Below are 26,496 nucleotides of genomic sequence, written 5' to 3'. Positions count from 1 at the left end.
GTATTTCCCTTTCAAATATCCAACTCAGACTTGCTACAGAGGCTGTTACATTGTCGGCTTATAGTTTTAAGAGTGAAATATGGGTATGGAGGAGGCCAGAGAAACCAGTGAGAGATTTTTTTAGGTGTTCATAAGAAGGAAGAGAAGCCGGGCGGCAGTGGCGCACGCCTTTAATCCCAGCACTCGGGAGGCAGAGGCAGGCGGATCTCTGTGAGTTCGAGATTAGCCTGGTCTACAAGAGCTAGTTCCAGGACAGGCTCTAAAGCTGCAGAGAAACCCTGTCTCGAAAAAAACAAAAAAAAAAAAGAAGGAAGAGAAATTGAAAAGAGATAGAAGAATAAAAAATCAGTCTTAGTGAAGGCAAGCGAATATGACATTGGTTCAAGACGTGATGTCTACAATATGACATTCCTTTGGTGAAAGTCCAGCTTCAACCATTCATCCCTTCACTCTGAAGAAACATTTGTCAAAGCTCAGTCTCCACATTCGTAAAACTGTGCAAACAAATTCCCCGTGTCTCCGGGGTTAGCAGAAAGCACATCCAAAGGATTAAGTATTGTATGAGACAACCGGTAAATAAAAACCACGTATTAGAAAACAGGCATGACCTGCATGGATTTTTCTGTGAAAATACGAGGATTAGTGGTGCTCAACTTCCCAACCCCAGAGTATAATTTTTAACTAGAATATTATACTAGTTACTTTTATGTGACCGTTATAATACACTATGACCAAACATGAGTTATAGAAGAAAGCATTTATTTTAGGTTATGGCTATGGAAGGGTGAGTCCATCATGGGAGGGAGTGATAGGCCTGATGCTGGAGCAGGAAGCTATGGGATCACATTTTCAGTCATAAGCACGACGCAGGGATCAGACTGAAATGAGGTGAGACTATAATTGCTTAAATCCTCTCCCTGGTGACATACTTCTCCAGTCAAGCTTCACCTTCCCATTACCTCCCCAAACAGTGCCCTCGATGTGGACCAAATGTTCAAATAGCTGAGCCTGTGGGAAGCATTTCCAATTCAAATTTCCACAGGAATGTAAGGCAATTGGAGCATAATCCTAGTAACCAAAAAGGAAGCTGTATTAGAATTCCTTAAAGTGGTTAATGTCATTTAATAAAGCGTCATTTTATTATTTATTTATTTATTTATTATTTTACTTATTAATTTTGGGTGGTCCTAGAAATACATGTGTACTTGGTATTATGGAGACCAGAGATAAAATGCCATTCTTCACATTATCTTTTGAGACAGGATCTGTCCCTAATCTTAAAGCTCGTTAATTGAGCCAGGTTGGCTGTCTAGTGAGGTCTGAAGATCTCCTCTCTCTGTCACTTTGTCACAAGGATTTGAAGTATGCTGATGTACCCAGTTTTGTAGAGGGGTGATGGGGATCTGAGCTTTGATTTCCCTGAGTACAAAGCAGGCTTTTTAATTGAAAGATCTCCCCATTCCAACTCCCTCATTTTTATTATAGTTGTTTTAAAAGAATACTATCATATTTGAAGAAACACTGACAATTTTATTCATATATACAAATAATAAAACCTTAAAGTCAAACCAAAATATAAACTGCAATACATTAAGCCACCTCACAATTAGCACAAACCGTAGAATATACACAGGGTGGTTTAAGGGTATAGCAGAAAGAAAAGAAATAGAGAAGAGTGAAGGGAACTCACTAGGGGGATTATTCTCAGCCATACCACCTATCAGATGCTCAGTTTAACTACTCTGAGCTACAGCTCCCATGGCAGTTGAGTGAGAATGGCTGTCTTTTCTCTCTCCATAGAGGAATTAGAATGATTAATGTAAATAGTAAAAAGGGATCATGATAATATCTGATAGCTGGCTTAAAATCAGAAAATAGTCCTTCCTATCATTACCTGCTTTGTCACATTGATGCTATTGTTGACATGGTTGATTTTCCTTAAGACTGAGATGGCCTCCACAAAACTTTAACAACATTTTAGATGCTTATATTCCCAAGGTAAATTTAAAACTAATATAAACTAGCAACTCTCAGAGGGGCCCTTTTTCCTCTCAGGAAAAATTTTTTCTCTCTTAGATCTGGAATGGGGGAGAAGAGTAGATGAACAGGACTTACTGGGTAAAGGCCAGGAAGACTACCCCTCATCCCATACTGGGTAGGGGTTATCATTTCTACACAAATAATTGCTACATGGATATAGGTAACAGTACCTAGGTTAAAAATGCTTGAACTGAAGATTGACCAGACTTATTTCTTCTGTTAAGGAACATAGATTGCAAGCATTTTCTCTCTGGGAGTGAATTACCAACACTTCAAATTCAAAGTATCCCATCAGTTAAAGAGTTATGCTTTTAATTACTTTGTTTTTGTTTTTGCTTTTTTGTTTGTTTTTTGGTTTTTGTGTTTTGGTTTTTTTGTTTGTTTGTTTTTTTTTTTTTTTTTTTTTTTTTTTTTTTTTTTTTTTTTTTTTTTGAGACAGGGCTTTTCTGTAGCTTTGGAGCCTGTCCTGGAACTAACTTTTATAGATCAGGCTGGTCTCGAACTCACAGAGATCCGTCTGCCTCTGCTTCCCAAGTGCTGGGATTAAAGGTGTACGCCACCACTGCCCGGCTTGCTTTTAATTACTTTGTGAACTGTCAAAATAACGATGGTACACAAATTTATATAGTTCACTAACTGATACAGTTGAAAACAGTGACAATTGTGTCTAATTAATTGAGTGACCCAATCCTTCTCCAGCTAAGCTGGATGAAGTTCTTGACAATGTTTCACAAAAGAATCCCGAAATGTCAAGACAAATGGAGAATATTAAGAACTTTTTCCAAAGACAGGAATATTTGGGTAAATGGAGAAGTCTTTGCCCAAGCCAGGCGTGATATTCTGTCCTGTTGCAGAAGCACAGGTTTTATTAAAATTAATAAGACATAGTGGATTGTAGGCCCAGATTTCTACATGGTGTGACAGCCAGGCTCTCAGGTCAGTGTTTATGTACCCTTCCAGTCATGCTGTTGTTAGCCTAACAAAGAATCAGGATGTTGTTTTGCTTCTTCTCTGTAATTTGGAGGATTCCTGAATAGAGATGCTAATTCAAGCCTATGTGACTGAGCTATCTTACTGACCAGGAAGATGTGACAGCAAGCTTAGGTAGATGTGGACTTGACTAAAAGCCATTCACCTGGTTACCAAGGAAACAGAATGCTAATGAATTCCCCACCCTCAGTTTATGTTTTGATATATAAGACTGATTGTTTGGAGAATAAAGCAAGGATTTCATGAGGGATCATGAGAATCTCCTTCCTGATAAAGCCAAAAGAAAAGAACTTTTTTTCTAAGTAAGCAATCACTGCGTCCTAAAATTATTTTTAATTTGGGTAGTCATTAAAATATTTTAATCTAATGGAGATATAAACAGAAGATGAGCTGTTTAATAGACAAAAAATACTATTCTTAGCAGATTCATCCACCTCCATCCTGGAGACATTTTTTAATGTCTTATTCTGAGGAAAGGTTCAATTTTAGGGACAGTATTTAATGAGACCCCTGAATTGTCCTTAAGGCAATTTGATAGAAAAGTTTATTCAGCAAGCTCTTAAAATTGCGGATGGTAATTAGATTACTGACATGGTATTCTAATTCCACCTTGCATTTACACCTCAGGAAGTAGCCCTGAGCCCATAGTTTCTACCAGTTTTGCCTGACATTATCCATCTTTAGCTCCCCTACATGAGTTTGATTTTAAACAATCAATGTCATCAGTTCTTTAGATCCAAGAACACACTGTCCACCAAGAGACGGGTGAGTCTTGTAAAGAAGTAATGGTGGAGTTCCGGTTTGAATATGAAGAGCCTCCAACTTGTGGCACTGCTTTGGGAAAATGAGCAGCCTTAGGATATGGAGTCTGAAGTAAGTTATTGCAGTGAAGGGAGCTTTTAAACTTTATCCATCCCAGTTCTAGTCTAGTATTCTCTGTTTCTTCATCCCTGCCACTTGAACACTCATTGACACAAATCCTCACCATAGAGACTGAGCCATCTTACTATGACATATCCTCTGACTTGAGGAATGAAACTGGATGCCAGAATAATGTTCTCCTTAAAGTGTTTCTGTCAATTGTCTAGTCCAGAGAAAAGTAACTAACACACAGCCACAAAAAAGACTATTTTGGTCTTACTGCTAGGGGCCCCACAAACAGACAAACCTATACAACTGTCACCCACATGTAGAGGGCCTAGGCCAATCCCATGAAAGCTCTTGGTCTAGAGTCCTTAAGCTCCCAAGAGCTCTGGTCAGCTGTCTCTGTGGGTTTCCCAGTCATGATCATGAGCACCCACCTCTTCCATAATCTCTCCTCCCTGTCTTCAAGGGCCTTCCAGGGCCCTGGTGCAGATCTTGGCTGTGATCTCTGAAACTGTTTCTGTCAGTTGCTGGATGAAGGTTCTTTGATAACAATTAGGGTAGTCACCAATCTGATTACAGAAGAAGGCCAGTTCAGGCACCCTCTCCATTATTGCTAGGAGTCTTAGCTGGGATCATCCTTGTAGATTCTGGGGAGTTTCCCTGGCACCCAGATCTGCCCCTTGTGTATGAGCTGGCTACTTGGAACCTATTCCCTATAGTGAGCCAGCTCACTCAGCCTTGATGCACGGGGAAGAGTTTGGTCCTACCTCAACTTAATATGCCATGCTTTGTTGACTCTCATGGAAGTAGGCCTTACCCTTTCTGAGGAGTGGATGGGGATAGGTTGGAGGGAATGGGTGGGGGAGTAGAAAGAGGGAGGGAAGGGAAACTGTGGTTAGCATGTAAAATAAATTTAAATTTTAATTTTAAAAAATGACCATTCTGGATATCCTTCATCCTTCTTACAGTTTTGCATATAAGTAAAATTGTGATTAGATATTCTTCATTTATCATAGCCAGAATTGCAAGTCTTCTCCCGTCACTCTCACTAAGAGTACTGCATTCTCAGGTGCCTTTCTATAACTAAACCTATTTTCTGTGTTAACGGCCACTGAACCCCTTCTCTGTCATTCAAAACCACCATTGTACTTATGAACAAATTAGTTTAGTTTAATAGAATAAAGAAACTAAACATTTTATATGAAGAGCTGTTTGGGAATTATCTGTTAAAAGAATTCCTGTATGCTATAGGATATAAAGTTATTTTCTTTTCACAATCAAAGTGTACTACTAAATTTTATTGCTGGGAAGTGGTGGGATATGCTTTTCCTCCCTCTGTCCTGAAAAATTGTAGGTGTCTTCTACAAACTATCAAGGAAAGAATAATTCTTCCCTCAAGTGAAACAAAAGGAGAAGATTGCCCATTTTATATGACTAGTGAAATTCAAAACTATCTGAAGACCTATAGGAGAATGGGACAGTCTTCTGATTTCTGAATTTGTAAATGCATTTCTCTACATTAGTATGCTAACTCTATGTAGTAATTTACATTATGATGATGACAATAATGATGATGATAATGATTGTACAATCAAATATGTTTCATTTTTAATGCAGAAATACCACATCTGCTTTTAAACATGTTAGTAAGTTAGTAACATACTATATACACAAATCTCTGCCCTTTTTCATTTAGGATTTAAAGATAATTTTTTTTCAGAAAATATGATTGTTTATATTGACCACGTTCTTAAACAATAATTCACGTCTTAAATCCCAGGACTTGGCAGGCAGATTTCTGTGAGTTTGAGGTCAGCCTGGTCTACAAGAGCTAGTTCCAGAACAGGTTGCAAAGCTACAGAGAAACCCTGTCTCAAAAAAAAAAAAAAAAAACCCATAAAGTTACCTAAATAAGTGCCAAAACAATATCCCACAGAGACTTGAATTCAGTAGAGAATAAATACTCATTTATAACTAATATCCCAAGTCATCTACTGTACACATTTTCAAGTATCCAGCTTTACTGATTCCTTTACCAACCCGGAAAGAGAAACTAGCCACAGCAACTACTTGTCTTAGCATCTTAACCAGTCCCCAATAGTCTTCAGAATATCCATACTACGAGTTCACAGAGAAGATCAGTTTCATTTTCTACCCTCTCTGTCACTGTAGCCACACCAAAGATTATCTCCCAATAATAGAATTTAGCACATTAAATTTATAATTTTCTTTAATTATCTCTAATGTCACTAATAAACTCCTAATTGGTAAATCTAATTGATGCTTTTAGTCTTAATCTACAACTGTCTCCCTGTTTAGTCTACACTGTTAAATGTATAATTTTTATGTTTAACCCCCACCATAGTTTTCAAATTCATTTCTTTTTTTTTTCCTGGCACTTCTAATATCTAACTGACTTCACTTCGCTTTTGCTTGGTGTTTCAACAGGTGCCTTGGAAAACTCAGTGGCCAGTCATCTAACACCCAGAATCTGTATAGGGGACAGCTCACCTACAAGCAACTTCAAATATTTCTAAAACTGACTTGCTGACCATACTAAGTACAGTGAAAGGCTCCTTCATCCCGTGTTTCTCCCGCTATAATAATCCATTCCAATCCCACAACAGATCTTGAGGTCTAGTTCCCTCCCTCTCTTCTTCAAACCCTAGAGGTCTGTGCTGAAATCACACTATTTAATCGAAATCCCACAAATCGGAGCAGTGTTTGTCAGAAATGACCTCGAACTATGGAAGCCCGGTATTCCAGTGGTACGGAGGCTAAGCATAGAAAGATTGCTGTGAGTGTGAAGACAGCTTGGGTTACATAGTGAATTCTAAGACAGACTGAGAGAATGTGAGGCATTGCTTCAGAAATTATGGAGGCAGAGATAAAACAGGAGCTGTCTGGGTCATCCCTTATAACTTCCCAGTTCTCTCGGTCCTTTGTTGGGCATTCAATACCTGACTCAGAGTTTTCAATGAGGAATCTGTGGAAAATAATAAGAAATTTTATGGATCTCCTCCTAATAAGGAGTGTACGATCTTGAAAGCATCTGTATTTCGTATGCCCAGAAATGAATAGTGGATGTGGATTCCTTCAGGAAGCTCTGCCTCATAGATTCTGTAGTTATTTACTGGGTGTCACACTCCAGCCAGGGTCATCTGGCAAAGACCTTCATGAGATAAGGTCTCTTCCCTGTGAGAAACATTTGTCTTCTTCTTGGCCAGCCACATGACATGGAGATTAGAAATGCTCATCTATCTCTTTCCTTTCTTCAAGGCAGCCCTATAGAAAAGTGAACAGATGAGCCACATGCCAACTTCCCGATGCTTAGTTGCTTCCTAGATTCCTTTGAATACACTTTGCCTTCAGAGCAGAATTGATCCCTCACTCCTTATTGCCACAAATATATTTGACCTAGTTCATTTCTAGCCTGAACCCTTTCAATAGCTCCCAACTAGCCAAACAAATTCAGTTTCCACAGTTCAGTGTCAAAATGCTGCCATAGTTATACTGGCAAAGGTACAGGGGAACACAGCACATTCAGGTTGAAAATTAATGAATATCTCATGCTCTCTTCATTCTTGCCTCTACCTACATTTCCATACTCCCCCAACCCCCAATACATTCTCTAAAATTGATTACAATAATAGTGTTTTGTTGGGGCGGCCGACCAATCCCTTGTCTGAGGGGCGTGGCCGCCCCAGGGGCAAAACATACCTTTAAAAGAACCTGGTTTGGGGTAGGCCCGCCCTTCTTCTTCCTCTTGGTTCCCTGCTCTTCCCTGGAACCTCGGCTCTGTAAGTTTACCCCACTTCCTTCCTTTATTAAAGCTGATTATTTCGGACAAGGCTAGTTTGGTTATTTCCCATTGCTGCCCGACCCCGCCACGCTACGGTGCGTTGTCATCACGCCATGATTTTGTGAGCTACCTAGTTCAACCCCTCTCTCACACATGCCCACAATTCTGTCCACAATGTGACAGATCATTTCTCTCCACCCCACCCATTAACCTTCCATCCAGTTCAGGCAATTAATTCCTTTTCATAAATAAATACATAAAATTGTTCACTTTAATATGACGTATTTTAATCAGGTGCCGTGAACGTGCTTTCGGTCTATCACATTGTTAAACATTCAGAGCAACACCCTGAAATAATATGCTTTTGTCCAATAAATTTTTAACAAAGGAATATAAGCTTTTAGAGAAGCAGAACTACTCATTCACAAAGTTATCAGCTATGGAGGATTTATGTGAAAATGTAGTTCCTGTTTACTATAGAACTATCTCCCTTAAAGCCAGTCATCAGGTGTCTCTACTCACCTACTACACAAGGCAGGTGGCAATAAATAGCAAACAAGGCTTAAGGCTTTAGAGAGCATGCACTGTGGATATAGTTTACAAAGTAATCCTTGCCAGAGAATTCACAAGATCAGATTTATTTAAAATTCTGGCAAATAGATACACTCCTTATTACTTCAATCAAGAAAGAGTATTGAATTTTCAGGCCAGCTCTAATGTAAAACATGCTTTCTAAACCTGGTTATCCCAATCATTTTCTTCTGGCTTAATAAGAGTTTATCTAGGGAATTGAAAATCAACTTATAATCATTATAATATGATTATAATCATAGTCATCTATGGGCTTTTGTGTTGTTTTACTAATGAAGTATTATAGCACTGTATACACACACACACACACACACATCCTGTATCTTGAATTTAAGTGACTTAAGTTTACATACAACATTGGGCTGAAGTTTCTCATTGGGAAGCAATGAAGATACAACTTTATGAAATATTTCCTTAATCTCTTCTTGTTTGTATTTCTCTCAAAACAGTTTAAGAATTTTTTTATATTTATTTATTTTGCTGCTAATTCAGTGGGTAGGGCACAATGCACCTGAGATACTAAACAATACTGACAAGTGTTATCTTTTCTATGCTCAGATCTTTTTGACATAGAAAATAAGAAGACCATCTCAAAATATTTGTGTGATTTTCATGAGGCCAATACAACAAAAATGATAAAGACAAAAAGTAAATCAATATTTTCAAATTTTCTCTCAATATTGCTAGAATCCTATAAAAAGTTAGTAAAGCTGCATCTGTAATTGTCTAATAACTCTGTGGATATTCACTTATTCTCTAAACTATACCTACTATGAAGCTGTGCTTTTTTTTAAGTGTTTTGGAATATTTTTATTATTATTGATTTTTGTTGAGCTATACATTCCTTTTTTCTTTTTTTAAATAAATATTTATTGGTTATAAACAGCATGTTTTCCTGCACACCAGAAGAGGGCATCAGATCACATTTCAGATGGTTGTGAGCCGCCATGTGGTTGCCGAGAATTGAACTCAGGACCTCTGGAAAAGCAGTAAGTGCTCTTAACCGCTGAGCCATCTCTCCAGCCCTACATTTCTTTTTCTATAAAATAAATATTCCTCAGAAAATTTTTTGTTGTTATTGCTCAAACTGAGATTCTGTTCTGGTTCCTTTTCCTCGTGGACAGTTTTCAAATATGAAACTTTGCAGGTGATGGAAGCAAAGCCATCAGCCCCATTTCCAACATGTTCACAGCACTTGAGATGAAGCTATGACTGCAGAGGCTGTCAGAATGGGGAGAACTTCAGTGATGTGAAGAGATTCAACTGTTGTGAGGCCAGAGTCAAATTATCTTGGGCAATGATTACACTTCAATAGCTGCTTGCTACCCACCTCTATATATGACCTGAAATCTTTGTGACTGCTAGGCAAACCCTTTGGATTCTGCAAGCAGATCCTAGTTTCCACCAATCAAAAGGCTATAAAGTTATCAGATAGCATTCAAAATGTACATTAGGTATTTCCCTTATTTGATGTAAGTCATGTACCCAATGTTTATATAAATGTATTTGATAATGTTCTGTTTTATTATTTATTTGAGTCTATTATTAGAAAGCATTTTGGAAATTATGACCTGAGAACATGGAACTTGATATAATCTAAATCTGAGTTCCCAAGGCCATGGCTCCAAGATAAACTATTTATTATCCCCTCTGAAGTAAATTGTGATTTCTTTTGTCAACACAGTATGAATAAATGCCAGCATAAAGTTGTATTTGCAGAATCATGATATGTATAAACATGAAAAATTGTAAGCATTTTAATAAAATTGCTGTCTGTAAAATGTTCTCAAATTCAGATAATATATAATGTGCAGAATATAGGAATGATTAGGAAATAGATACCTGGTTGAAATCTAAATTTCTTGATTCCAGTGGGATGAGGTTCTACATGTCATCTGAGATTTATATGAAAAATAAAAATAAGTAAAATTTTGTCTGTCCTCTATAAACTACACTTTAAGTAATTCATTAGAAAAAGTTCTTATTAAAAAACTCCAACCAATAAGCCATGATAAATCACAGTTTTGTAGATATAACATTTGAATGACACAATTTGGATCCTAAAGTAACACTTAGATAAATACTCAGATACTTAGAAGAGAGAGATCAAATCTTTTGCATCCACCAATTAATCTCAATAGCACTAAAAATGGAATCAGACACTATATACTACAGAATATATCAGCCACGGATAAAAAGTCTAACCACATACTTTAAAATATAGGTGTTTTACATGTTCAAGTACATAGGAGCAACATCACATTATTTTTTGATTACTTAAGGGTCGTCAGAGATGAAGAGCAGAGACGCAGTTATGATTTGGCAGCTGTTAAATTCTAAAGGGTGAATGTGTGGAAAGTTTTGTAAACCATTACGTCTCTCTTTCACGTGTCTGAAATTTGCATTTGTTTCTCCAAAGCAATGGCAGCAGTGAAACCTAAGGAGCTGCTGCAAATCTGCAGCCTTAGCAGGAGCTGTGAGTGATGCTCCTTCCCACAAAGGCCACAACCCTGCTGACGAAGCTGGCAACTTCCCCTAAGCCATTACATTAAGAACGAGAAATATCTGACTTACGCGGGGCATAAAAGCGTCTTCACCTCTAAAAATCATTAAGATGCTTTTGGTTAGTTTGCTCTCGAAACTGATCAGAAGTGCTTAAAGAGCTTTCAGGAATTATTATTAGTAGTAGTTGCAAAAGAAAATGGAAAACTGGCTATGAACAGCACAGGCTTCTTAGTCCTTAAACCAACTCAAAAGCCCAGACCTACAAACACATGGAGTGAGCTGTGAAATAGGCATGGCTGAAAGCGAGTCCTGCCCATTGTGCCTCAGAGGTAACTGCAGAGGACATTAAAGGAAAAGAATTTCCCAAAAGACAGAGCAAGAATCACAGAGTCCAACTGACAAGGGGACTACTTAGTGGACGAATCAAGCACTGTGACACGGGGTTAAAAAGAAATTCACGCATTCGTGGGAAAGGACATTCGAACTGTCTGTGTAGACGTGTTTACTATGGAGATCTGTGGCTGCAGAGTCCTCCATTTGCCCATTTGCAGAACTTAAGTCGCCACTGTAGCCAACCTCACCCTATTTGACATTGATTTCTGAATGCTTTGGAGACATGGACATGTTAGCAGGAGTCACTGGTGACCACTCTACAAGGACTCTCGCTCAAACTCAAATAATATAGTGCCAAGTGTGGCAAGAAGATAAAGGCAGGCTGATGAGAGTTCAGGATCTTCCTCTTTAGGTAACTATGAGAAAATATTTATTTGTGTAAAGGAGACTCCATGGTTGAAAACAGGAACATGTAATGATGGTAATGTTGCTACTGTTGGAATTTTTTATTTTATTTATGTATTTTTTATTTATTTGTGTTTTTTATAAATGTGTTAGTTTGATGTCACCAACTTTGACATTTGATTACATGGTCTCCAGTTAATGACTCTAGTTGAGAAAGCTTAGGAGGTATGGCCTTTAAGGAGGAAGAACATCACTGGGTGGGGACTTTGAGAGTTTACAGTCTCACCATTTCCAGTTTACCCTCTCTGTTCCGTGCTTGCAGTTGAGGTGAGCTCTGAACTGTTCCTGCCACTATGTTTAGCACTTGGTGTCATATGCTACCCCTCTGTGATGGTAAGGGACTCACTCCTCCCTCTGGAAACTTAATCTCCAAATAAACCCTTTTTTGTATAAGTTGCCTTGGTCATGGTGTTTTATCTCAGCAATAGATATTTATTTATTCACACATGTTATAAAAGTATTTGTACATAATGAATGATGAGGGCTTAATGGTATAAAGCCTGAAAATTGATAGACATGAGAACTTCTCATACATAGAACATATAACTTTCTGGGTAGAGTGGGATTGCCTGGGTTTAAAGAAATACTTCACATATTGTCTTGTGTCCTGAGTTATACACATGAACCAAGTTCCATAACTTGACACTCTTGTGAGCTGAGGCATAAGGGGACCCAAGAAGTGTATTGAGGATTTTATTTTGAGTGCCTTAAATTAGGTGGTGTGAATAGCTCCAAAATCTACCCAGGAGATTATGGGATCAGAGATCTTTGCCAAGCACTCCTCCCTAGGCAATTCTATTTTAAACATATGAAAATGCAGCCTTCCCTCCTAGTGCAATGTATTACTCTAAAATAGTCTTTCCAGCTTTAGTTAGCTAGATTGGAATTTGTTATGTAAATAGCCTCTAAAGAATACAGAAAATTTGAAAATATTACTTTTTTAAGTTCTTTTTTGCTTGTTTGTTTTGTTTTATTTTGTTTGTTTTTCCAGACAGGGTTTCTCTGTGTAACACCTCTAGCTGTCATGGAACTCACTCTGTAAACCAGGCTGGCCTAGAACTCACAGAAATCCAATTGCCTGTGCCTCCCAAGTGCTGAGATTAAATGTGTGCCCCATCACCACACAGCTCTAGAGAAGGTTTTTTTTTTTTTTTTTTTTTTTTTTTTAATAGGATAAACATCTTGAAAACACTGTAGCCATTTAAGGCTGATGTAGCAAAGCACCATAAATTAAGTGGCTTGAATAATACAAATTCACAGTCCTGGATGCTGAAGTCTGTAACAGAAGTGTTAGTATGTTTGGATCATCCTGAAAACCACAGAGAATATTCATCCCACTCTTCTCTCCAAGTTCTGGGTCTTGTTGGCCAATGTTGCCATTGATTGTAAATGCATGACAAATATCTCCGTCCTCAAGCTCAGTTGTCATTCTTCCTGTGCTCGTGTAACTACCTTTAATCGCTGTTCAAATGTCCCCTTTAGATATGGACAGAGATAAATGAGAGCCTTCTCTCGTTACCTTATTTCACTAGGTTACCTCTGCAAAGACACCATGGCAAGACAAGGTACAGAACAAGGAGAGAATTTGATTGTGATCGGGGCTCCAGTATATCTTCTTGAGAAGTTATGATTAATCCATAAAACAATGTGTACGGTGTAGCAAAAAAAAAAATTCTCATTAGTCCCAAGAGTACAGTGACTGTGCTAAAACTGTGGTTAAATCGTTTTTTTATTCATGTCTATCAAAAATTAGATATTAGTATGCTTCACAAGTATGAATGTTAAGTACCAAAATATTGTGATAATAAATATGGTTTGGGAGCGGCAGCTATAAACCAGACAGCTTGAAAGAACTGTTTATTTTACAATCCAAATATTCTCATACAGCATGAAAGAACTAAATATCATAATGGCTCTAGCATCTATTAGAATGATATGTTCATCAATCTAGCAACAGTACACTAAGCTGCAAAACTTTAGTCCTAGGCTTCCAGGCAATATTTATTCTTGAATGGACTTGTTGATAGCGTTGATAAATATAGCAAGGTTCTCTCTTCTGTTATATGGCAAACATCTATGGCCACTGTCACAGGCAGACTAAAGTAACCTGTACTAGATCTACAGAGTGAAAGGAAGGGTCTAACTGGAGACTATTGCTGTTTCTAATTCAATCTTTTTGTTGCTACTGCTGTTTTGTTTTTCAAGACAAAGTTTCTCTATGTAGCCTTGGCTGTCCTGGAATTTACTATGTAGACCAGGTTGGCCTCAAAACTCACAGAGATCCATCAGCCTCTTCCTCATGAGTGCTGGGATTAAAACATCACTGTCAAGCTCTAATTTAATCTTAATCATACGGTACTTCCCAAAGCTAACTAGGAAAAGCCTTCACCTTAATTTGACATTAGAATTTGCTTCTGAGTAATAGATGGTGTCTGTTGAAATGATGGCAAAAATCTGAACTCTTGAGTAGATTTTACTTTTGAAAACTGAAAATTTGTCAGTAAAGAACTCAGATGTATTTCAGAGACCGGAAAGATTATCGCTAGGGGGAAAAAAGTCCCTTCATATTTCTCAAAAATTTTATCAGAAAGCCAGGCATGGCTTATTTGAGAATATAAACTGGCCATTGTTTAGTGACTGTTCTGTGGACACATTTGCAGTTGTCAACAATCACACAAAACCTTGCTTGATGCTTGCCCAAAATATGTTTGTTGTATGCTTGTAAATATGTACATATATGTGTGTGTTTGCATGCATGTGTACACACATGCAATATACATATACAAACTCTATCATATATGTATATCATATATCATATGTGTATATATGTGCTTGTATTCATGTGTTGCACACACACTGCATGTGCATACACATATACAAAGTCTATCATGCCTAGACACATGGGCAAAAATTAATACAGGATAAAGTCAGTCTTCAGCCATGACCAGCTCCTCTACACGTAGCCATCATATTTGTTAATTGCATATTTAATCAATTGTGGCCCCTAAAGGCTCATGTATGAATACTTAGTCCCCATTGGGTAGAACTGTTTGGAAAGTACTAGGAGGTATGGCCTTGGAGGAGAAGGTGTTACTGGGAGTGGGCTTGGATATTATAAAGCCCATGTCATTCCCAATTAGTAGTCTCTCTCTCTCTCTCTCTCTCTCTCTCTCTCTCTCCCTCTCCGCTCTCTCTCTCTCTCCTCTCTACTCTCCTCCTCTCTTCTCTCTCTCTCTCTCCTCTCCCTCTCCCTCTCTCTCATTTGCTAAAAGGATTTAAGCTTTCAGTTAGTGCTCCAACATTTTGCATGCCTGCCTTGCTTCTTGCCATGATACGTATAGACTCTAATTCTCTGGCATTGTGAGGCCAAATACCAAATGTTTGATTTTATAAGTTGCCTCGGTTATGGTATTTTGTGACAGTGATACAATAGTAACTAACTAAGAAGCTTAGTGTGCTAGTCACACAGCATGCATCCTAAAGATAAGTAGAACATATGCCAGAACATATGCCATGACCATGGTCAGAAAGGGCAGGATATCTGTTCACCAATATTTACTGCTATACCGCCAGCATCTGTCAGCTATATAACACTGACCAAGGAATTCATGATTGCATTTATGGAATAATAGGACTAAAAAGTAGATAAGATTTGATACCTTAAAAATCTATCTACTTTATTTCTCTTTGTTTGATAGTTTTTATATTTCTGAATTTTCAAGTCATTAAAGGAGATAATACATGAAAGGTTGTAACTCTTTAAGAACTGTTTTGGTTGTAATAATATACTCTATACATTTTCTTTTAGAAATGACGGTTGAACACATTAAAACAAGAAGGTATACCCTATTGTTATTCAAAACAAATTACTTGGCATATATTACATATTGCAGTTTATGGGAGTAAGAGAAGAAAAAAGATACATTTCTACTATTTTTTGCCCTAAGCACTGAAATATAGAAAAATAAAGGAACACAAAATAAGACATATATATTTTGAAAATTAGCACTATATGTCCAAAGACTTTGAGTGTCAATTCTTTCTCTTATGACAAATCAGAATCAGCACGAAAGACTAATTCATCCCCAACCCTTCACAGACTTGAACCAGTAATTCACAACTACTGTAGGAACGTCCTCCGCCATTCATTGCACAGTTGCCATGGAAGGCACTCCCTTATCAAAAATGGAAGTTTCTGTGGAACTGAATTTCTAAATCTTTATCCTCCACCTGCAAAGCAAAGTGCTATCTGAAGCCTTTACCGACTGGAAAAAACGAGGTCATAGTGTTAGAGAATTATCCCTGAAAGGCTGCCAGCTTTTCACTCCTTTCTGCAAATACCTGGATTTCAGCAACCAGAAAGCTTATATTCAGAAAGTGTCAGAGACTTTCAATAGGAACTGATTGAGTTGACAGCTAAATGCTCTCCCAGACTTGAAAATATGTGTATTTGAATCTGAAATGCAGCTTAAATTTTGGCCATATGCCCAAACTCTGGGCAATGTTTGAGTCCAAATGTTTCTTGAATAAAACTATTGACAACTGAAGCTGAAAACTCCCAACACAAATGTAAAGAACATGTGTAAGATGTGCTTCACCTGAATATGCCTCATAGATCGGGGAAATTTTCATGAGAACTAGTGCTTGTACATTTTGGTTGTAAGCCATTGCCTTTAATGACTGAGCTGTCTTCCCAGCCCAAAACTCATGTTTTTAATAAATATTTCAAAATTGACCAGTACCAGAACTAGGCCTGGAAAAATATGTTTTTCTCAGGCACTCTTGACAGTCAACTGGAATAAAGATGTTTAGTAGTATGTTGCAATAATAGTATAAATAGCAGAAGAGTAGTTCATATGTAAATCTCATTAATGATAACAGAACCTTCCCAGGTAGTTTTGAATAACCATTGCTTTTTATCTTCTACAAAAGAATTATAATATTGAACGCTTCTCAGATAAAAGAGATTGTCAATGTATGTGGGGCTCTTAGCTTAAAGAAATGCCATAGCTAGTGCTTATTGAGCATTTTATTTATGCCTAATATGATTATGTGTTTTATATAGATTTTGTAATTTAACCAGTATAACAAATCTATAAAGTAGATACATCTGCTCCTCTCACATTCCCTTCGGAAGGAAAATAAACTGTTTTCCCAATATCCAAAATCCAGAGTCAGTGGTTTTCAAAGAATCTATGAAACATTAAATCACTCATGCTGTCAAGAATTTACTTTTCAGGCTCCCTGGGGGGAGTTGGGAGGACCTTGGTCTTAGCATAGAGTGGGGAACCCTGATGGCTCCTTGGCCTTGAGAGGGAGGGAGGGGAGGTATGGGTGGAGGGGAGGGGAGGGAAGGGGGAGAAGGAGGGGAGAGAAAGGGGAGAAGGAGGGGAGGGAGGGGGGAGGAGGAGGGAAGGAGATGGAAATTTTTAAATATAAAAAAAATAAACCATGAGGAAAAAAAAAAAAAAAGAATTTACTTTTAATGGTGAGCAGGTTCTAGCATTGCCTCTGACAGAACAGTACTAATTGCCTTGTTCTGTAAATCATAAAATATGCAGTTATGCAAATGGGTGTGAAAGCACTAAGGCATAAAACCCGTCATCAAAATTTTTGTTACGGTAAATAGTGAAAATATTGAAATAACCCAACTAAATGGTAAGAATCACATAGTATTCTGGTTACTGAACTCAACACTATATTGCTTATATCCTTTGGTTGTATTTTACTCCTTTGTATTCCTATAGAATGATCTATAATGTGATAATGGTTGCGAAGTGCTGCATGAGCACTAACTAGTGACTAAGCACAAAATTAATAGGCATCCTATTAGATGGCATCAAATGAATACTATTATTATCATATACATCTCTGTGTGAACATTCTCAAAGTAAAGTAGGAAGGTATCAGCAAAATTGATGTTGCTACATTCATCATTAAACAACTACAGCTCTTGAAGTGCCTTTTAGAAACTGAGTTGATTGCAATGTAGAGTTGTTTGGCTCCATATATTTGTAAATAGGATAAAGATAGACATATTTTTTTATTCTAATTTCCACCAAAACTAAAATTTTAATAATTTATCTTTAAGTGCATTAGTGTTTGGACCAAATGTGTGTACTTATGCTGCTACATGCAGAGCCTGGGGCCTGTGGACGCTAGAAGGGGGCACTGGATCGCCTATAATTGGTGTACAGATTGCTTGAAGCCACCGTGTATGTGCTGGGAACTAAACCTGGGTTCTGCGCAAGAGTAACAAGTGCGCTCAACAATTAAGCTATCTCTTTAACCTCATACCAAAACTAACATTTTATCTGTCATACCTTTTATCCCACAAAAAATTGATATGCAAAGAAGTGTGTGTGCATCCTTGTGTGGTGATTTGAATTAGAATGTCCCATATAAGTTCAGGCATTTGAATACTTGGTGCCTAGTTGGTGTCACTATTTGGATAGAATCTGGAGTTGTGGCATTACTGGAAGAAGAATGGCACTGAGGTTAGGCGTCGAGATTTAAAAGCCACACACTGTTGCCAATTCACTCTCTTTGCTTCCTCCTTGAAGTTCAAGATGTGAGTCCTCGGCTTCTGAGCCATCAACCATGCTTGCTATTTGCTGCCAAAACTCATGGCATTGACAGCCTTTTATCCCATCAGAACCATAAACAAGAAAAGAAATCCTTTTTTTCTACAAGCTACCTCAGTTGTGGTTTCTACTGCAGTAATAGAAATATAACTAAAAACCTTATATTCTACCAACTTAATATACAAGATCTTCTTAATCTGCCCCACAGTCAACATTTTATTTATTTTCATTCTTTGTAGCACTATGTAATTATAGAACTTTCCAGTATTCGTTAAATTACTTCTACTTCTTGCAAATAACTACAAGGAATCACCTCTATAACCTAATTCACACTTATATAAAGATTTATATGATCATCTTAAATGTAAGGTTTCTGTCTTGTCCAAATTTGTGTGCATAGTCAGTGATGTTCCTTGCTAGGTGCTCAATGAATGCACTCTAAACTGAAAGGAAACTAAATCCCAAAACTTTGTAGCTATCTTAATGGAATCTCTAACATCTCTAACTCATTCTGTGATCTATACAGTCATTCAGACACCAGACATTTATTAAATCCTTAAACACTGGTGTTGGCTATTTTATGAGAGTTAAGAACACAAAACTTTGACAATAAAAACTCACAAGAAAAAGGAAATCTATTATGCATTACATATATAAGAAACTCCATTTTGGACCTACAACTAAGGTACAATGAAACGACAGAGAAGCGAAGACACTCCGTGTATAACAAGGGTTCAGTTCACATTATGACTATGAGAGCAGGAGGTGTAATACAGCTTTAACTGAGGCAGAGTACTTATCTCTTTTTTGTAGGTCTTTGAAGAAAGAAGGGGGAAGAGGGGATAACAGAGAGGTGAGAGAAGGGGAGGAAAGGAGAAAGCAGAGGATGAGTGGGAAGGAAGAAGGGAAGAGAGAAATTGAGGAAAAGGGAGGGGAGGGGAAGGGAGAAAAGGGAAAGGAAGGAACCAAAGGGGAAAGGGGGAAAAAGAATAGTTAGTAGTTGTGACTCATATCTACAATACCAAAACTATAGAAATACAAGTAGGAGGACTGCTGTGAGCTTGAGGCCAGTCTGGGCTACATATAGAGTCCCAGGACAGCTTGAGCTATTTCATGTAGAATCTGTTTAAAACTAAACTCCAAAAAGGTAAAAAGAAAAGCAAACAGAAGAAACGAGATTTCCTTCCACGTAAGACATTGAACAAGAACTACTGAGAAGAGTGTTAAGGGTGGGCATGGGACTCCTATAGTGTGTTGAGGGTGGGCATGAGACAACTACAATATGTTGAGGGTGGGCATGAGCCACCTATAATATGTTTGGAGTGAGCATGGGAAACCTATAGTGTGTTGAGGGAAGGGTGGGCACGGGGCAACTATATAGTTTGTGCAGCATGAGCATGGGACTCCTACAGTGTGTGGAGGGTGAACATGGAACACCTATAATATGTTGAGGGTGGCCATAGGACTCTTACAGTGTGCTGAGGGGAGGGTGGGCATGGGACAACTATACTGTGTTGAGGGTGACCATGGGACTTGTACAGTGTGTAGAGGGTGAGCATGGGACTCCTATAGTGTATTGAGGGTGAGAGCATGGGACACACGTGTATGTTGACTGTGAGAATAGGGCTCCTATATTCTACTAATGTCAACACCTGGAGCACGCTCAGTTAGACTGACTAAAATCCTACAAATGAAACCCAATGAATCTTTACTTGAGTTTCACAAAGCCTTCAGAAATTGTCAACTATCATTATTAAAATTATTGTACTAGATTAGAGGAACTATCAGTATACTTCATAGGCTTCTGGTTGCTATGGGAAGCAAATACTATAAAATCCGTGAAAAGGAGATCTCAAAAATTCTGTCTGTATTTAAATCCACATTTAAGGTTAATTTGAAACTCTACTTTCCAAGAAATTCAGATTCTAGATATATAGCCATGTTTCAGATTTCAAAACTACTGATATTCTCAATGCCCAGCATGTATTTGGAACATTTTAATCTAATTATACCAAATACACAATTTCATGGGATTGGTCAGGATTTAAAAGCAAGAAGCAGCTATATAATTAACACACAATTCATTCTGCTACTTTCTAAAAAAGTGTGTTCTATTTACAAAGATAAAAATTAATTTCTTTATTGATCGCTATTTAAATATGTGATTTGTCAAACATGTAGATATTAATAGTTTAGAAATATTGATATTACTGCCCCCCATAGTGTTAAAGATAGGAAAATATGGTACTTTGATTTTAAGAACACTATAGACATGTATATACTCTAAATAAATAAAATAAACCTCTCAGCAAGTAAAAGACATAAAATATGTATTTATTATATTTTAAAGAAATCTTTCACAAGCTAAAATTTATTACTGTCACACATGGTATCTCTTCACACTGTACTTTTTTCCACTTGTACATTGAAGCTTGGAAAACTCAATTAACATTGAAATAAGTTTTCTTATTTGAGTGTTTTAAATGTTTCCAGTACAGAGCTAACCTCGGGTATTAGCTGGCCTCTCCAGAGCAGTGTTCTCACTGAAGCACCAGGGAGCCGATATCCAGCTCATGGAATGTTACAGGAGGTGTTGAGTAAAAAACACTCATCATACAAACAAGTGTATAGTTCTGGAAGGACTGTGTATAGAACACTCAATACATAATCAAGCATATAGTTCTGAAAGTGCTGTGTATAAAGCACTCAACACATAACCAAGTGTATAGTAAGTCTTCCTTTTACAATGGGTTCTCTTTGAGGAGAAGACCTCTCATTGTGAAGAAGATAACTTTAGAGAGAAAACTATGCCACAAATAAGAGTCCAGAGTTCTTACACAGCAGCAGTATCAGACCACACAGCTTCCCAACTTTCTGCATTCCGATGAATTTCCACTTTCTCTCTCCTTCATTGTGGAACTACCTACCTATGATGTGGATGGCTCAAGCAACATTTGAGGTTCTGCTACACAGGAATCTATGTTCACCATCCTCACTGTGAGGAACAATGGAGCCATATGATGCTGGTTTGAAGCACAGATGATCCACTTAGCACATTCCAGCACACACCTGTCTAGGTAGCACGTTCCAGTGCACACCTGTCTATGTAGCATGTTCCAGCACACACCTGTCTACCTTCTCTTTGTTACAGCACAGAATGCATTTGTCCTGTCTTGCTGTTTTCAAAAGCCACTGTCTTCACTATTTCACTTTACCAAACACCTGTCCCCGCATACAGAAAATCATTCTGCTTTTCCCAAGGAAGGAAAACCTGCCTTCAGTGTTGAGGAGAATAAGAAATTTTATCTCAAAGGTGTAAGTAGTATTATATTTAAAAGTCTTTTTAAACAATGAGTTAAGAATGAGAACAGATAAACATGTCCTTGTAACCCAACGAGGCTGGTATTTAATGTCTAATAGCTTGCCTATAATCTTGAAGATATGAACTTGATATCTTAAATACAAGGTTAGTATTTGTAAAAAAAACATTGCTGAAGATTCAAGTCCTAGTAGGGAGTACCAAAATACTTCCTAGCCCTACCTTAGAAGTAAGTGGTAATGGATTTGACTCAGACAAATTGAAATATGATAGGAACATCTAGGATACATGGTTTGAAATATTCAAGTTCCAAGACAGCAGTATTCAAATACTGTAAACTTATAAAAATTTAGTGTGTTGTCCTTGAAATTAATTTTCTAATTAACCACTTAATTAAATATACTTCTTATAAAAATAAAAAAGTTGACAAATAACGAACTATAGAATTGTCCAAACTAGCACTTGTTGAGTCAAATTCTGATTTAAGAAGTATTTCATATGGACTCTCAAATTCCATAAAATTGGAAGTATGACAACCTCCACTATACAAGTGGGGAGAAACTAAAATAGAACAGGTAAACAATTTGGCCCGCACCCACGTTTAGTAAATGGCATTGTCTAGGATTACAGAATCATCGCCATCCTCTTCCCTTCTTGGAAATTTTGGATTGACAGTGAGCACTAAATTCTATTCCCTGTGTTTAGCTGCTGCTTTTGGGGTAGCATCAAGCCACCTAATTCATCAGCAACCTAAATTCAAAAGATTTCCTAAAATGTCTGACATATAATGCTAAAGAAGTGTATGCTGTACACCTTGATAAGAGAACGGTGGCAAAGAGGTGATACATGTAAATAAGTGAAGCGGCCCTTCTATGATCAAAACATGAGCAGAAATCTGGATCACACCACTATCATTAATAAACATTTCCAATACAGCTCTGTCAAGCAAAACAGTAGTATTTTGGCATTACCCAAAGTGCAAAGAATGGAACCAGGAGAGGAGGCATTAGAATGTGCCTTACTTGCAAATAATGAAGAGGAATTCAATTCAAAATGATCTGTGCAGATAGAATGCAACTGTTCAAAACACAGATAAGCCGGGCGGTGGTGGCGCACGCCTTTAATCCCAGCACTCGGGAGGCAGAGGCAGGCGGATCTCTGTGAGTTCGAGGCCAGCCTGGTCTACAAGAGCTAGTTCCAGGACAGGCTCTAAAAAAGCTGCAGAGAAACCCTGTCTCGAAAAACCAAAAAAAAAAAAAAAAAACACAGATAAAAAGGAGTTTACTAGTATTTAAGATAAATTTTATACCCCCCCCCAAAAAAAAATAAAAAATATATTTGGTGGATCAGCAACTTGATTAGAACTTCAAGAGTCAAAACTTTACTCTTGAATTATGTTTCTCCCACTAAATTAGGATAATCCATGAAGAAGTCTAATCCCTGGGGCTGTTATGCATAAATCTGAGAACTCACTAGGACATTAATATGAAAGGAGTGGCATTTTTTAATAACTTGAAATTCTAGTTCCAAATGTGCAACAGACACTAATTTCGGGTAATTTTCAAATCATATTCTTAATTAAATTAACAGTTTCTAACTTCAAGTTGTTATTGTGTACACTGTTTTACCCTAGTTTACAGACTGAATCTTTTTTTTGCAATGAACAGTAAAGGGAGGGAAGAAAGAAAGACCAAAGTTGTGAGACACACGTCTGAAATATAAGAAACTTAACTCCATAAGCACACCCCTCACACTTAGGCAGACATGCTGCCAAGTGTATAGCATCTCAGTGTTCAGAGTCAGAACACCAGCCTGAACCTGTGGAAGACCCTGTCCTGAAAAACCACCTCCATCATTCTACTTGGTGCTCTCTGGTTTGACCCCTAGTATTGCAGTTAATAACAAAATCTAAAAATACCCTTATGTTTATATCTTCTGAAAGAAAAAAAACCAACACAAACCATGTGAAAGGTAAAAGCTCATTTTATATCATTTTCCAAAATGGTTAGAACTGGTAAGTGTCTCAATGATAGGGAGTACTTTATTTAAATATCTTAAGTGCTTAATGTGGATCAAATAGATGCTAGATGCCAATTTTACACAAACAAGAAAGTATTAATTTTTTCTTTTGTGCTGTCCCAAATACCGGTCATTTTTACTGTGTAACAAAGTTTTTTTGATACAGTAAAGGCAATGAGCCAGGCCTGGGCATCAGTCCTTTGCTGACAGCATTCAGAAGGAAGAGGCAAGAGGATTGAGAATTCAAGGCCAGCATGGACTATACAGGAAGACCTTCATAAACGGTAAATAAATAAGCAATGGGATTGGATTTTATTTATCACTTCCCTGGATATTTATTTGCTGCTCCAAAGCTGTCTCAAAAGGTCATCTAACTTCCAGAAGTAATATGTTGTCACTCTACCTCCAAGGTTACCAAAAAAATATGTATATATACTCTTGCTGAACCACTGAACCACTTTTCAATCAGTCCTGCACCTGTATAAAAAGAGGCCCCTTCCTCTCTCTCTAGTCAAGTGTAGAAAATTATTCATTTTTGCTTTGCAACTGAGAGCTTCTTAGCAAACCAAACGCAATGAAAGCCAGACTACTTCCATTATAGGCTTTTAGTGCTGTCTCCACCCCACTGAACACACACACACACACACACACACACACACACACACAGGCGCGTGCGTGTGGTTTTCAAGCTTCTTGTATCTTGCCGAGTGAAAATGCTAGCCTAATAATCTCCCCGCTGCCGTCCCTACTTTTTATTTTGTTCACCTTGCAATCCTAGCCTCACTCATGATAAACCCACAAACCCACAACCCCCTGCATATTAAGACTGTGATGTTTGTTTGAGATTTTTGAACTCAACAAAGCCCCATCTGGAAACACAGCATGTTGTCTAAGAATTCCCATAGACTCTCCTTTTTTTTTTTTTTTTTTAGAAAGTGATGCATTTATTTACCTTGGTCAAGTTGATTCCACACTCTGCTCCTTCACACAGACACACACACACACAGACACACACACACACACACACACACACACAGAAGCCAAAACTCAATTCTCCCCTCTGAGCCTTGTTCAAAACCTTGGGCAGTTGCACTGGAGGTAAGCAACAAAGGAAAACCTATCTTGTTACTAATTCCTGGAGGGCATGTTATAGCAGCCCTCATTTGTGAGCACCCAGGAGGAAGTGCTATAGAGGTACATTCACAGTCTCTTGAATTGTTCCCTTCCAAAATCACATACAACTGGAGCTCTTGCGCGGGACTGCGGGACCGCACCACAGGAAATAATTCTGGCGTGAGCTGCCCTGGAAGAATGATCAAATAAACAGACGCCCTAAACTTACATCTCATCAGACAAGAGGAGGATGGCCTATAGGCACAGACAGTACTCTGTCTCCTCTTAACCCTGTGCCTGTGTTGTGAAGGGTGTCCAGAGGATCCTGGAGTTAGGCGAGGCAAGAGAGCAGGATGAATAAATTCAGGATGAGAATCTGAATTCAGTAATGCGGGGGGAAGGGCGGAGCGTGGGGGACCGGGATGCTTACTCTGCACTACTCAAGGGACGCTGGAGGGAGACCTCTGGTACAGATTAGCAGACTTGCTGCGAGGGCACTCCCGCAGGGAACATCCCTTCCTGGCCACAGCGGGGCTCCTCTCGCAGCAAGTCTGCGGTGGCGGAGAAAGGGTATGAAATGCATAGGTAGGTTGGTTGCTAACTTACGGAAGAAGATGTACTCGGTATAACTGCTCCAGATCTTGTCGTCTCGGTACTGATTGACAAAGGCGGCAGTGCCAGAGGAGTTGCACGCCACCATGTGGAAGCCAGCCTCAGACAGTCGATCGAATGCCTGCTCCAAGTAGGTGAACTTGAGGTAGAAGCGGGACGTGTACTTCTCCGGCTGCCGGTCAGGGTCGCGACTCTCATTAAGAGTGTCCCCAAAGACCTCTTTAGCCAAGGCTATGCGTCCGCACACCATGATGCGCGCCACACGCCTGAACTTGGCATCTGCCTGGTTGTCACGCACTGTCGTGTAGGAGCCACGGTAGCCCAGGGTAAGGAAGCCAGAGCGCTTGTCCGGAGCGCCGCTGCCACCGACAACGCCACTGACACCATGCGCTCCAGAGCCCGAGGGCGCGCCGCCGGCCGCCGCCCCACGCAGCAGCAGTGCATCGCTGCTGCCCTGGGAAACATTGTCCTCCAGGTCACTCTGGCAGCCCTCGTCGTTGAGCGAGTTCTGCTTGGTGACCTTGGGCGACAGCAGCTTAACCAAGTCGGTGAGCTGGAAGAACTCTGCCTCGCGCAGAAGCCGCTCCTTCTCGGGGAAGTGCTCGGGCAGCGCCAGCTGCTTGTCCCGCAGGTAATCCAGAACGTACCTAAAGAGGAAACCGTCGCGGTCAATGAAGAAGCGCGCTCGGCTGTCCCTGGGCAACTCGCCCCGGCGCCGAGCGCCGCCCCGGGGACTAGAGGGCGAAAACATGCTGGCCAGAGTGCTGTCCGGGACGCTGAGCAGCGTAGAGTGCTTGGTCACATAGACCTGGCCGCCAACATTCAGCTCCACTACCTCGGGGAAGGGCGACGGCGCGGGGAAGGGCGACGGCGCGCAGGGCCCCGGGGCGGCGGCCAGAGGAGCGCCAGAACTGGACGCAGACACCATCTCGCTGATGGGGAGGATGGTGCTGCCGCCGCTGCCCGTGTCCTTCAGAGCCATGGTCACCCACCGCCGGCCAGGTAACCCGGACGAGCTGCACGGCGTGCTTCCAGAACCTCGAGGTCCCCTGTCCTCGGTGTGCGCTCGGGTACTCTGCACTCTCGGAATGGCCGGCTCGGTCCTCTGGACACCTGGAGAGGCTCAGGGTTCCGGGCAGCAGTGGCGTCGGCGGCACCCGAGCTCCATCGGGCAGAGGAGCTCAGGAGTGGAGCTCCGCGGGCACTGCTGCTCCTTTGGGGCGACCGGCTGCAAGTGTGCTAGAGACTTGGAGAGG

General features: G+C 39.3%; 1 protein-coding gene across 1 annotated transcript in view; it reads right to left on the bottom strand.

Annotated features, from left to right (window-relative positions):
- Kctd8 (potassium channel tetramerization domain containing 8) overlaps positions 1 to 26,222 on the bottom strand; it is a 226,801-nt gene extending 200,579 nt beyond the window's left edge. The window contains exon 1 of the mRNA XM_038312535.1: positions 25,235 to 26,222. Coding sequence (XP_038168463.1) covers positions 25,235 to 26,222 — 988 coding nt within the window. The remainder of the gene's footprint in view (positions 1 to 25,234) is intronic.
- Between the last annotated feature and the right edge of the window lie 274 nt (positions 26,223 to 26,496).

Source organism: Arvicola amphibius, chromosome 1 (genome assembly GCF_903992535.2).
Source record: "Arvicola amphibius chromosome 1, mArvAmp1.2, whole genome shotgun sequence".
NCBI classification, from domain to species: Eukaryota; Metazoa; Chordata; class Mammalia; order Rodentia; family Cricetidae; genus Arvicola; species Arvicola amphibius.
Note: the sequence above shows the minus strand (reverse complement) of the source record. Positions and strands in the feature narration are given on the sequence as shown.